The sequence below is a fragment of the Drosophila pseudoobscura genome, chromosome X (assembly GCF_009870125.1).
Source record: "Drosophila pseudoobscura strain MV-25-SWS-2005 chromosome X, UCI_Dpse_MV25, whole genome shotgun sequence".
Lineage (NCBI taxonomy): Eukaryota > Metazoa > Arthropoda > Insecta > Diptera > Drosophilidae > Drosophila > Drosophila pseudoobscura.
Genome location: NC_046683.1, coordinates 15,824,235 through 15,838,868, shown reverse-complemented (window position 1 = coordinate 15,838,868; position 14,634 = coordinate 15,824,235). Strand labels below are relative to the sequence as shown.

Sequence of the window (14,634 nt, the reverse complement as noted above, 5' to 3'; positions counted from 1 at the left end):
AACATTAACGCAAATGCGTCGGATGATTTGATGAATTAAATACCTACATACGAACTTGAACTTGAATCAGCACCAGATCCAGCTGGGTTTGCTCTAACATATATGATCCCTATCTTGCGGACAATGCTGCTCTTTAGCTTCCATGCTTCCTTGACGACGCATCATCTGGAAACAATTACAGATTAGTTTCCTCTGCAAATCAGATCAATACGCGTGATGTGGTGTGGATGTTTGTATGTTTACCAAGATTTTTAGCTACAAAAGTGCTTGATCGAACACTAATAAATTTCCTGAACGATATAGACAATTCGATTACAATAGACCGATTAACAGCCTCCGACAATCACGTCGGAGTCACCACAATGCTTTTGCACATGCAATTTTAAACAATGCAATTATATGGCGTTCTTCTGTTTGTGATGGTCCACAACTCGTGGATTCTGATGCCGCATTTGATGAAGACTCTCCCTGAAAGAAAGAGCTATAAGCAGGGAGCTACTTCTGCCAGCTTCAGCTACCTCTACAGTGGATTCATCTTAGCGCCTTGACCTCTTCGGTGTGTTTGTAGATGGATAGCTTGACATTCTTAACTTCTCCAAGATTCTACTGGAAAATACAAAGTTGTAATTTTCGGTAAGATCAAGGACATTTGTCTTAATTTACTGTGTGGGCCTACTGTGTGGTTGTGCTTGGCTGACTCTCTTGGAGGTTCGAGATCCTCGCTGCCTATATAAAAATAGGAATAGATAAAATGCTTTCATACCGCTCCAGCTAAATTTCAAACTGCCATACATATACACTAAATTAAAATTGTTTAATCAAATATTTTTATAGAAGACACCTTAAACAAAAATGAATAACTGCCAGTCCTGGAGCTGAATTTAATAATTCAAATCTTAGGCAACCAGAAACCAAATTATTTTAACTTTTCCTGAGTTTGCAAAGTTTTCTTAGAAAAAGTCGCAATAAAAAGAAAGTCTTTTTTGTTACATAGTGAAATTAGAAGAAGAGAGATAAATACACGACTCCGCCATCCAGTTTTCGAAATCTTTTCTCAGTCATACAATTAAATCAAAGGCAACTCTATCCTCATCTGGGCGATCCTCATCAATGGCATAGATCAAAATTATCATTTGTCGACAATTTTTCATTCTCATTCTCGTTCTCGTCCCCACTTTCTCCACCCTCACTCACACGCTACTGCCGCATTCTCGGATGGAGATTTTTTTGGTAGAAAAAAATACATCTGGCAAGATGAGAAGTGGAGGGGGGAAACTACGAGTAACCCACTATGAGAGAGTCATGTGAATTATGTGAAGGGCTCTGGGCAATATTTTATGGTCCTGGGCCTGGGCCTGGGCCTAGGCCATGTGTTTGTGTGTGTCATAATTTACAACTGTTGCTGGAGAAGGAACAAGGGCCAAGAGCCCAGAGCTGGAGCCCTGATTAGATTACAATTTCCTTTCCTGCTTTCCATCTCTCTCGGCTACAAATTTGATCAAAAATGTATTCCCCGAAATTGTTATTTCTGTTCCTCTTTTACTCTTCAACTATGCCGCCCTAATTTCCGAGTTCCTGTAGGATTACAAAGAACAAAAAATTCAACGAAAATGTTCAAGTTCAGGTTAACGTAAGAAGACTTGCAGCCTGAAGAGGAAGATGGAGATGGTAGAAGAAGTTGGGTCTGAAAATTACAGAGCAGCGGAGCAGCATCGAACCGCTAATTAAAAATACATCCATCTTTCCAAAAAAAAAAACAAAAAACCAACAAGAACTAGGAAGGGAGATGCAACTCTTTCGATAAACGCACTCCTGGCTCCAGACATAAATCTTTATTATCACAAAAGCGACAAACGACAATGATATACCAGAGCCAAAACAGGGACAGAACGAAGAAAAGCGAAGCGAAATTAACGGATGATAAATACAGGAGTCGTGGAATTAAGATATAAGAATGTATCTGTATCTGTATCCACTCCTACAAATACATAGGTGCATACGGCCTGTGGAACGAGTGAATTTATGTGGTAGAACAGCGGGATAAACCAATAAGCATAAGACATTAAGAAGCGGACAGGCCTGCTCACCAAATTCAAATGCATCTTTATGAGAGTGCCACTGGTCCAGCACAGTGGGGCATGATGATCTGTGCATATGAAACAAAGCTCCAAGCACACTATCCCCGGCATAGGGGATATGTTTCAGAGGTAATATTCTATCCTACTCTTATCTGCCAGTTAAAGGACCCCTTGTCCCATTGATATGTTGTTTCGGGTTCGATCTACTCTGAATTTTGTTGTTTTCAAGAGTAATTTCTCAAATTTTTCATTCATTTTGAGCCACTATGCATCTGGTTTATTGGCCGCCAGTTCGTCGGGGCTGATTAGACGATGGCCCTCCATTTATGAGTTCATAACCATGTTGCCCCGATGACTGACTGGAGGCATAACCGGGTGACGGGACTCCGTGGCCGACGCCCTGTAACTAATGAACTACTCCATAGACTCCAGTGCCGTCGCTCCTTCTGCTCTCATTAGCATTCACACTAATTGTGGACGGGCAGGAATAGTTTTTCTTTCTTCCCGTCGGTGCGATTGCGATTGCTTCTGCTACTGATTTGATGGAAACCAAAAAACAATCAAAGTTGCTCTACCACCAGATTCCAGCTGCTAATGAAGTCAATCTCATCAATGCACATTGCGTGCTCATTTCCGCTTTTGATTTATGCTGCCCCAAAAACAATGGCCAGGCTCAGGCCCAGACCCAGACCCAATCGGAGGCCCAGGCCGACGCTCCGCGAGCAGGGAAATTGCAGAAAGTGCGACACTGGTAATATACTAATAGAAGCAGCGAAACGGTGGAGAGAGGGGCCAGGACCAGGGCCAGGGCCGGGAACAGGTGCTGATTGTGATTGTGATGCAGGGAGGCGCCGCGGCGTTCGATGGGCGGCGGGCGGCACAGTTCGTTTGATTGATGATGTGCGATTGTGCAAACAATAATTGCAAAATTACAGTTATGCCAGAGGCTCGAAGAGGGAAGTTTTAAGATTTCCAAAAACGGAAACGAGGCAAAATGGCGATGATTGAGATTGATTGCTTGATTGAAACGGCTGCAAATGGTTATGGCAAATGTACAAATGTATGTTATGGGCATTAATGTTAATATCTGATTGATGTCTGATGATATCTGATTGATTGACTTGTTGCATAAAACTAGCTTAATGAGTCTATTGCCAGAGTTAATCCTCTAAACACTGACACATGTCAACACTGTCCCCAAAATTATGATTAACTTTCGATATAGATGACAAGTAAAGGAGGGTTTAAGGCCTAAATTTTTGTGAACGAACTGTTTAAGAATTAATCTCCCTCAAAAATGGAACCAAGATTCCTAAAAGAACAATATTTATACAGATACTGGATACAGACACATACGCACCTGATGTACGCTTCCTGAGGAGTATTTGCTACTACAACGTTGTACTGGAGTTCTCCTTTAATGTAGATTTGAATCCAAAATGCTCCAAATGAATGAGTGTGACTCGTTCGCACAACGTTTAAGCGAAGAGGCACGAATGGTATTTGAATTCCATCTAGACACCACTAACGTGTTACTAGCTGTCTGCTGCCCGATGATGAACATAATGGCCACATGATCGATTGATACTGGATCCCAACCACTGATCGGCTTTTGCACACCTCGATTGGGGGGCAAAGGCTTCAAGCATTCGTTGCAAAAGAATACACAAAATATGCATACAATAATTCGGGCAATTTAAATGTCTTTGGCTATGCAAAATTTGTATATCTTTTGCAGAATGCCGAGTGCTGTAAAACTCAACAAACACTCACATTAATATGAGCCCGTTCCATTGTGTAACTCGCACTCACTCCATTCAATTCAATTCGACTCCATTAAAATGGATCTCTAGTACATTCATACAGTTGTACAGGTGTACAGATGTATCAAAGTAACGCCGGAGGACAAGGTAATGGAATTTCTATGGAATATGCAATTGTACAGAAACAAAAGGCGTAGATGATTTAAGTTATTAAAGCTGCAGACTGCTGCCTGGAGCTGTTGTTCCGTTTTTGGAAATAACAAACAATTGAAATCGCAAATACTTTACAACCGGCAAGAAAAAGAACAAAATATTCAAACCAACAATATGGGAATGAAAAACAAGGGATTTGATTACATATTTAAGCCTTTGAGCCACTAGCGAACATTCCTGATCGCTTCGACATTTCAGCCTGTTGCCTTTAGTTTAAAGATTATTATATACTCAAGGAACCCTCCATGTATTGTAACTGGAATTTAAGTGAACGATTTTGTCTTTAATATGAAAGGCGTTAAAAGGAAATGTAATTAGAAGAACGGGTGCCAGGAGACGGATACCAGTAGCTACAATTAGATGGCCCTGACCAATTCGGATGACAGGGGAAGAGGAGCGGGAGCGGGAGCGGGACGAGTGGCGAAAGATTTGCCACGAAAATCTGCTCAATCACTTTTCACTTAACCCAAAACACAAGAACTCCAATGGCAGTGGCAATGGCCATGGCTGGGGTCTGGAGGGAAGTGAGAGTCGAACTGGGACGAGGCAAGGCTCAAAGGCTCTTCTGCGGGCAAGCCGGCATACATACAAGAGAGCGAGAGTGAGTGAGAAAGAGGAGTAAAAGTGATGTGTGGCGGAAAAACAATGGCCTAGAGGCCGAACACTTGGCTACCCTTGCAGATCCATCGTTTCCATGGCAGCACATATACAGAATTCTCACGGAAATTCTCAGAAAAATAATAGTTTATCGTTAATTGTTCGTATGGCACCTACACATATGATACTCGCACAATCGGTCCATGGTCATACCCTCTTACAGGGTATGAAAAGAAAGAGAAACAGGAGGAGTATAAACAAACAAACAAACAAACAAGCAACAACAGCAGCAGCAGCAGCAGCAAGCTGCCAAAGAGCAAAAAGCAAAAGCAAACTTTACGTGGATGATGATATGCAAAAAAGGGCAAAGTCAGGAGGAGTGTCGGGAGTCAGGGGTCGGGGATGCCTGGGGAAAGGCAACACATGTGCAGGGCTGCTGCCCCCCCACACACACACACACAAACACACACATACTCACACTTGATATTTAATTCCTACTCCAAAAAGTAGGAGAGAAGCAGCAGAGAATAAAAGCGTTGCCAGCATCAAAAGCACCACTTGACCCCAAAGCAAGAGAAAAAACAACAAAAGTAAAATCGAAGCGAGAAGGAAAGAAACGGGAGAGGGTAAGAGAGAGAGAGACAGAGAGAGCATAAAGGACCCAAAAATGTACCGTTATTGTTGCTTGACCAAAATATGTATGTCCGCCAGCAAAAGTCAGCATTTGGGCGGAGAGCGATCGGGAGAGAGAAAGTGGAAAGAATCTAAGAGAAATTGGAGATGCGAGCGTGAAATATATCGTACAATATATTCAATATTTTATAATTTCTTCAGCTCTCGAACTATCTTCAATATCTCTGATAGCTTCTTGGATCGATCTGTGGTATCGATTCCCAATCCCAAATCGATTGGAGAAGTACTAGATATCGTTGAAGGATCGGCTATATTCGATATGTGTCGGTTTCATGACTGAACATCGCCAATGCGAATGAATAAAAAGTACTGAAGGGTCTATTGGATATTACATCATATTAAATGTATTTCTTAAGTGAAGAATCAGAAGAGTTGAACAGAATACTCATCTTATGTCTTAAGCCCTATGCCGCATTCTGCTTCCTGCGAATTGGACACGGACCTCGTGACTATCGCTGGTCTTCGTTTCTCCTCTCTGATTGCTAGCTTATGCAAAAGGCTTTGCCCAGGACTTAAACGCTCATTAAAGTGAGGAGCCTGGAAGAGGAAAATTCCCCATGCAATTTGTTATTGTTGCTGTTTTGCTTGCACTCTCCACCCATTTCCAGGGGGCAACGTTAGACGGGTGGGGTCGACTTATTGGCAGTTTCGAATGTGTCAGCAGCAGCAGGTGGCATGCCCCAACACCCCATCCTCTGCTGCTGCGAATCCTCCTTCTGTTGATGATGAAAGTGCGTCAAATGGTTTTTTGATTTGCTTGTTTGCGTAACTGAGCTTCAAGCTCCAGCTTTCCCTGCCCTGCCCCTACCCCATCCCCTTATTCTAGTCGTAGTCCTGGTCCACAGCCGCATGCCGCATACCCCATGCCCCATGCCCCACACCCCATGCCTCTTCCTAATTGCGTATGCGTGTGCTGTGCCCTTCCTGGCTGAGAGATCCTTGCGCAAATTTAACAAGTTCGCACTTGAGCCGAGTAGACCGGTTCCGGGCCCGGACCTGGACCCGGCTCTGGGTCTCGACTCCTGCAAAAGGGAAAGCAAAGTAAAGCACAAAAACTACGCCTGCCAAAAACTTTTTCTACTTTTTTTCTGTTGATACTCCAGGGCAACTTTTTAGAATCGGAGAGCACCACAGGGTACAGTGGGAAGGGTTTCACAACTCATAAATGCCACCGATTTCTATATGCTATACAAAATATGTGTTCTCTATAATATAATTACATCTTTACAATTATATAATATTTTACGGCAATAACTATGGAAAGAATATATTTTGGGACTATTTGGGACGAACACTTAAGCGGTCTTAATAAATTAAAATAGAGTTTAAGATTTCAAACAAAGATCTACAACGAAGAGCAGGCAAGGCGAGTGAGCCGGGGGCTTTTATCCCCATGTATTTAACAAAAAGTTAAAGAGTTTTTAGGAGTTTGAGGAGCAGAGTAGTGGTTTTTTCCTGGCCAAAGATTGCACTGATATGCATGCTAATTCATGAGTTCCCTAGTCAGACAAGAGCTTAAGAGACAGTCAAACCGTTTAATCGTAGCTCAAACCCTTTTCCAGATCGAATAAATAGCTCAGCGATATACCAGCGATTCAAAATGGGGAAGAGACAAGTTTTGTCACTTAAATGAAAAGTAATTAAATTTCTAGGTAGAGGTGGTTGCCAGGTTGGTTGGAGCCCACCCTCAGGCCGGTATCGGCCCAATTAAATTCCAAAGAAATCCAATGAATCCTTCTTGAAACAGAAACAAAAAGACGAAATTTAAGAACAGAGTATACGACTATTCAATATCCAATTGGAATACAATTACCATCTAATCAGGCTCCGTTCGCTCTTGCTCTTGTTCTCCTTTCCCTTTCTCTGTACTTCTTTATATTTTATTTTTTTTTGTTTCCTTCTCTTTTATCAACAGGAAACAAAGTTGCCACGTTGCCGTTGACAGCTCCTTGCACAAAAAGAAAGAAACAACCAGAAACACTTAAAACGCTGATTTACGTCACGTCTAAGACAGGCAACAACACCTCCTCCTACCTCCTACCTCCACCCTCCTCCCACCTCCCACTTCCCTCTCCTCTCTGCGTTAACCCTTAATTGAATGAGGGCGGCCAAACAGGGGACAGGGATCATTACAACGCACATTGTTTTTGGCAAATTGACTTTTGTACCAATGTGCGGTGCAGTGGGACTCAAGAGGTGCCGGGGATACAGAATGACGGGGCTACAAATCGATGAGGTGTCGACGATTCGTACTCCCACCCATTCATCCAATCCTTTGGCTAACCGGTACGGTTTTTTCCTTTTCCTTTGCCTTGTCCTTTTCTTTTTCTCACTTTGCGCTTTGACAGCTGCAAATTAATTAGATTTAATTATTTGCTTCATTCTCTCAGTCCAGAATGAGCGCCCTTGCTCTGGCCCTGGCCCGGCCCTCTCTCTTGCTGTTCTTCTATACTGCCCTGTCATGTCCTCGTTTCTCATTTCATTGTCCTTGTACATTGATTGAGCCTAATTAACTGTACTTGAAGTTTTGTACGCGCCCTGCAAAATTTCTACCATCCATCAAAGCCATCAAAATCAAGGCTTTCCCTAATAGCGGGTCAATTGAGTAGCCGTTTCCTCTTCAACCCCAGGAAACAGTATCTCTGCTACAATGGCCTGCAATTATGTGAAACATTCGAAATCAATCAATTAATTTTCTTATCATTGGACACTCGTTTGTCGTTGGAAAGGGTCTAAGATTACTTCCTAATTAGCAATTCAATTTTCCTGCAATTTTCATTTGCATGCACGGTATACGCCCCCTGCATTTCCGTGTGTCCTCGGATTACCACAATTCTTACAATTGGAAACTTCTATCACAGATACAGATACAGATTCCAAGATATGTATTGGCTTTGTCAATGTTTTTCGGTGACTGTAAACCATTCAAAAATGCATCCATTCCAAAGGTTTTTGCGGAGAGAACAGTAATTTGTGTTGTTTTTGATCTATTTGGGGTAAAATGATTGATTTAGCTTTTGGTTTCAGCCACTAAATCTTAATTAAGTCTCTATTTTCGTTCGAGTATTAAGTTTTTAACCTAAAAACGTTTGGTTCACATATTTTTTGTTCAGATTAGCTCGAATTTTGTGCATGGAAAACCAAATGACATTTATCAATCTATTGACGGATAAATTTCTGCATGCATAATGACAGTACGTTTCGAAATTGTAAGAAGTTGGCATATCTAGACAACTTCAGACACCTTTCCTTTATTAGATGCTAATTATTTGGATCACCACCAGCCCCGATATGTAAATATAATCAGATCTTTACTTGCTTTAACAGCTACAAATATTTAAATATTTTTACTGTTTTATTGGAGATAATTGAAAGCAGTGCTAGATATATGTTTGTATAGATTACTCGTAGATTATATGAAATATGTGTACATCACAGCCAGCCTGTGACATCCACAACTTCGGAGACATTGCACCCCGACTTTGTGAAATATATATAGAAGATGACTGGTCGTGACAGCCTTAGCACATTGAAACGCACTGCACACACTGAGGTTTCCCAGTGAGATTGCCGTAATTAATTACCAAATCATTTATCAATCAATCAACGGTAATGTGTCAAGCCAAAAGCAAACCCAAAGCGAAAAAAAACCTGCAAAAAGCGGACCAAAACACTCCAAAAGTGGGCTAAAAAGTGGCCCCAGCAAGTGGAAAAAAAAAACCAACGACAAGGTCGAACTTGTGAAGGCCTGCCCCCGAACAGACCCCTCCAACAGCTCCGTGAAGAGAACCGAAAATTGGCTTACAATTGGTCTTGTAAAGCAACCGTAAGCGGCGACGGCCAAAAGTACTAAGTAAATCAAACGTCAAGTGGCCCAAACCGAAAAAAAAATCTACAAAAAAAAACACAAGCTAAGAAATAAAAAAAAATTAAAGAACAAACACGTTACGGCAATTAAAAGCCAGACGAAATACAAGAAATTCAACAGCAAAAAACATACAAAACGAGAATGAAGGTAGTCATCTTCGGGGACGAAGATTTTGATACCCTCGAGTATCTTTGCTATGAAAACTGTATGTTGAAGCCATCCTTTTGAAACAGAACAGAATCGAAACAGTTCTTCAGCAAAGCTTTGTTTTTTCCCCTCGTTCCTATCAGAACTATGTATAAGTACCCTAGTACAAAGTTGATCCATAGAATTGATTGTGTTTATCGCAGAATCTCCCTAAGGGGTATGCAAAATGCCGCACACAAAAAAATGAATTTAAAAAATATATGTACTACCATTACTGTCGTCGTCGTTGTTGTTGTTGCCATGTCAATAGACCATCATTGAAGGCATACCAATAGCAAGAAAAGAAAAAATGAAGAGAAATATCAAAGAAGAGGCTTAGAAACCGCAGAATTTCGACATTTCTTAGCTGCATTGACACTGGGCCCAGTATAAATGACCCAAGAACAAAAAAATGGCATGGCGATGACAGCGTGTGGTCCATTGGTCAGTCACACAGTGGGCCAAAGCCGAAGAATATATGTACTTGTATAGAACAAATTAACGTGATCTCTATTTCAAAATTAAACGTACAGTATATCGAGTGGAAAGTTGGTATTGTTATTCAGAAAGAAGTTATTCAAATACACTACAACATTACCGATTCCTCAAGTAGTTCGAGCAACAATTTGCTTAAGCTGAGAAAGCATAGAAATTCCCATGTGCCATACGCATACGTACTCGTATGTATTTCCTTTATTGAAAGAGCATTTTGATATGGCAATGGAAGTGCCCCTTTCATCGAGAGCTCAGGCCACGCGTGTCACGCACTCATCGCTGCAAAAGGAAAAGGGAAAAGGGAAATTATACAATTATGCCCCGGCCTGACCACAGGCATGGACACTCTGCATGCCAAATGCCAGGCAGCCTGTGGCAGGCGGCGGCGCGCGGGGCAGAGATGGAAAACTTTTCCACTTTGCAACTATTTCAAAAGTGAAACGAAACTTGTGGCCCACTTAGCCGGCTATACGAGTATGTGTGGACGGGCGTCCCTTTCCATCACCTTCTCCTCCTCGGACCCAGTCGATTCTTGTGTCAACGCTTGAGTCTCCGTCCTCGCTCTCGTCCTCAGCTCTGTCGATTTCCAATACGGTTCGTGTCTTTGCCTGCTGCATGATTTATGATTTTTACCAAAAAGTATTTGTGGCTTGTGCCCCCAAAAGCCCTGCCAGAGTCCGAATCGGAATCCGAGACCGTAGAAGAGACGAATGGAGAGGAGGGAAGAGTCAGCGCCAGAAGCGTTCAAAGTTGTCTGCTCAAATCATTTTAATTGAAAATTACACATGAGCGAAGCCGAAGAACTGACAAAGAAAAAATGAAACCCACATTGCAAAAAAAAAAAAGGCCAAGCCGAATACTGATTGCTCTTCAAGAGTGACATTTTTGAATCTATGCGGATTTATTCAGAGTGAGAACGGAGGATTCAAATTGATTTTGCCGAACAGACTGATAAAAGAAGAAGTATTCCATTAGTTTCAAGTTTGAATAATGAATATTGGAACAAACAAAAACCAAAACTTCAACTTGTTCTGGAACAATTCTATCTTTCTTTTGAATGTTGGTGCCTCCTACAGACCTCCGAGCAGAATTATTTTGAGTTTCCATTAAAGAATCAAAGCAATTTACTATTGAAATTAATATAAAGATATATAATACTTAATTATACAGCGAGGCAATCATGTTCCACAATCTTAACAGCTTTGACAAAATCAGTGATTTATCCAACAAAGCCCGTGTGAAACCCGCCCTGGAAGAGCAGCGAAATGTATCCGACCAGAGAGTACCAGTACCATAGTGGAGCCAAGGGCGCAGCATGGTGATGTGTGTGTGTGTGTGGAGCAACACATGTCCTTGGTTCGGGCTCTGGCCACCCGGTTTCCGCCTCTAAAGGTTTCGCGGGACTTGGTTTTGACTGGATTGTGTTTTGGCCCGGGCCGGGCCGGAGCTGGGACCGGGTCTGGACTGGACTGGCACATGGCACGTTTTGTACGTACCGGAAATGTCCATTCACTTGCATATTAACAAAGTTCCGCACACAAACACACACACACACACAGCGTACTCTCCTGCCCCTTGACCTATGAATATACTTGGGCAGTACTTAATAAACTCCCGGGAATCGGACAGACACACTCAGAGAAAGAGCGACAGAGAGAGAGAGAGAAAGAGAACGAGAACGAGAACGACTGAAGAGAAGGCCAACAGAGTTTCTCGTACATCATAGAGTCCATATCCTTGCCATGGGCCGCCTGCTGTGGCTGTGGCTCGCTGTCCTGTGGTCTGGGTCTGGGTCTTGGTCCGGGTCTTGCTCCGGGTCTGGGTTGGGAAACAGGAAAGTATTTCGAAGGCACCGGAAACCGGAAGCAAGCAATAATTCAAATGAATTTCAAATCAAATCATTACAAAACATTTACAAAGTATGCGCCAAAGCGCTGCACAAAACCGCACCACAGGGAAAGGAAATGCCGTGAAAGTGGCAGGAGAACTTCAACTTTGACTTTTTCCATGCAGCTGCAGGTGGGCCGAAGCCGAAGCACAAGCCCCACAACCCAGCCCCAGCCGCAGCCCCAGCCCCAGTGAACAGCGAACAGAGCCCCTGAACGCAACCCATGTACATACCAATTTCTCCCAAGCCAACTACCCAACTTGGCCTTGCAGTGATTAATTTCTATTATTATGACACTGATTAGGTCCACTTACAGGCTCATTACAGTCATGAGCACATAATGCACAGCCCGGGACACGTGACGGTGATTTAGGGGAAGACCCAGTCCGAGCCAGCGATAGGGTACCCGCGAGGGTACTGCGTCGCTGTACGGTCGGCGGACATTTATCAAGACATTGACCGCCGCATGCAGTGCCGCCGACCGTTTGTCTTGCACTTGACCAGGCCCAGCCCCAGCCCCTCGGGGGGTGTGAGCAGGCACCTAAGCACTGACCCGGACACGGACCCACACCCGGACCCGTCTCCGACTCGTGCTGAGGCCCTGAACATGAACACCAGTTGGCCCATAAATTAAGGCCCTGGGACAAGGCACTGCACTACACCAATTTTGAGGCTGGCTGCTGGAGCAGGTGGTGTGGTGGCACTATAAATGGAATTTAAATAAAAATAACAAGAACATTATTAAGTTAAATAATTGGCTGGCACTATGTATGTATGTCTTACCCAGAATCTGGTTATTTAAGATACTAAAACAAGACTGAAACACCGACACATGTCCGTACGGCAAAGCTGCTCTACGAGCTCTACTTTCTTTCCTTACAAGTATTTTGCTTTGATAGATAATAGAACAATGCCTGAACAAGGTGGGTTCACAATAAATAGTCTTTTGATGCAGGTGGCATTACCCTACAGTAGATTTAGGGGAAGACCCAGTCCGAGCCAGCGATAGGGTACCCGCGACGGTACTACGTCGCTGCACGGTCGGCGGACATTTTGCTGACTTCTCAGGTGCAAGAGGTGCTTACAAGTAGATGTCCTAGAGCATGATGGTGTCCAGGATGTATATATCTGGGGTCTGTTTTCTTAGTTCTTAATCAATGGCTTTGTGTCTCAGCAATCGAGGCTTTAACAAATACACAGTTTCAAACCAAACTGGGGCCTTCCCCTAAACATCGCTTGAACTAGAATAAACCCTCCGAGAAATTTGTTGCGCAGTGTAATTTTCTTCCATTCAATTATTTAAATAAATAAATTAATATTGCCTCTTGCGGGGTAATGCTAATAATAAAACAAGACAAGATTGTTGAACTCAAAAAAAAAAATTACCTAGACGAATGCTTAACTAAAGGAGGGAGTGGGAGGGGGAAGTGGCTGTGGGTGTGGGAGTGTGAGTGAGAGTGGAATCAACCGCGATTGGGACGTACGACCATCACCTGGGCCTTCTTCTTGCCCCGCTTGTTACCACGACGCCGGCGGCGTTGCAGATTGTTGTTGTTGACGCTGCCACGTCGCTTATTGACACGACGGCGATTGGGAACGCGACGACGTATGTTGTTGTTGCCAGGACGACGACGCGTCGAGAGCCCCTGCGCCACGATCTGGGGCAGAAGATCCGCGATGGGCGAGGCCCCATAGATGGCCTGGTTGAGGGCCGCATTGGTGCTCGACGACCCAGACGATGCGGACGACGAGGAGCCACCCGCATTCACATAGATGGCACCATTAGAGGTGGTCGTGACCAGGCCACTGCCGGTCCCACTAGTGGAGGTTCCAGTGACGAGAGACGTGCCCGTGCCAGTTGTGGTACCTGTGCCTGAGCTGCTTGGACGCAGCTGCTCCAGCATATCCTGCTTGTTCGTGATGTACTGATTCAGGGCCGAGTTGAAGCCAGTGCTGCCCGTGGTCGAGGAGCTGCTGGTGAGGCCCGAGGCCAGGAACCGCAGCTGTCCGTTCTCGTTGCCGTCCTTCACAAAGATACCCGCCAGACGCGACTCGTCTAGCTCCGGCTCCGCCTCTTGCTTAACCGCCAGCTCCACTTCGACTGGGATTTCGGCTACAGGAGATGGTGCCGCCATGGCCGTCGCCAACAGACACAAAATGTAAATTTTGTACATCATTTTGGGGGGATTGCTCTGCGCCGACTGCGTATCGATGACCAGATCATGGGTGCTTATATACCACTGAATGAGTTGACGGAAATCATGGTTCATCCAATCCGTGGATTGTTTTCTTGTTCGCGCTTTCTTATTTTTGGTGGTCATGTGTGTTAGAACTCTCCCCATCTCTCCATCAAGCAAATACCAATATGATTTTCATTTTGGATTGGCAATTTTAGAAAGCCCCGCGTCTGCCGCTTACCATAGCCCATAGCCCATAGCCCCGGGGGCTATCTATTGCCGTTGTGAGCGATTGCTAAGCGTGTCAAGAAGTACTTTTAACCATTGTTTGCCAAGATCGTGAACCTCAAGAGAGGCCACAGGGCCACAGACCCACAGACCCATAGCAAGAGCCGCACTTTAATTACAATTTAAAATCAGAAACAGGAGAAATGTCTATACAGAAGATGCAGCTTCAGTATGGAGGTTTTTTGTGCACCGTGGGAATAGGTACCTAGTTCTGCCTAGACTGCCGAAGCTCAATTAACATGACAATCAAATTGAGAGTGAGCGAGAAGAAAGCTCGAAATTTCGGATCTGACAAACAACTATATGAAAAAGATGAAATGCCGATTCTAACTGACCAAAACGAATACCGAAAGTCCATCTACTTAAAATTGTACGTGAAAAATTGTAC

The 14,634-nt window shown here is 43.7% G+C and overlaps 1 protein-coding gene across 1 annotated transcript; it reads right to left on the bottom strand.

Moving 5' to 3' along the window:
* Positions 1-13,244: 13,244 nt before the first annotated feature.
* Positions 13,245-14,118, bottom strand: LOC4814820 (period circadian protein). Its single transcript, XM_001354624.3, has one exon. It carries the CDS (start codon positions 14,100-14,102, stop codon positions 13,245-13,247), a length of 858 nt encoding a protein of 285 aa, XP_001354660.3. The 5' UTR covers positions 14,103-14,118.
* Between the last annotated feature and the right edge of the window lie 516 nt (positions 14,119-14,634).

What these genes read in the sequence shown, in the direction of transcription:
- LOC4814820 (XM_001354624.3), bottom strand. Translation starts at nt 14,102, where the DNA reads ATGACCACCAAAAATAAGAAAGCGCGAACAAGAAAACAATCCACGGAT.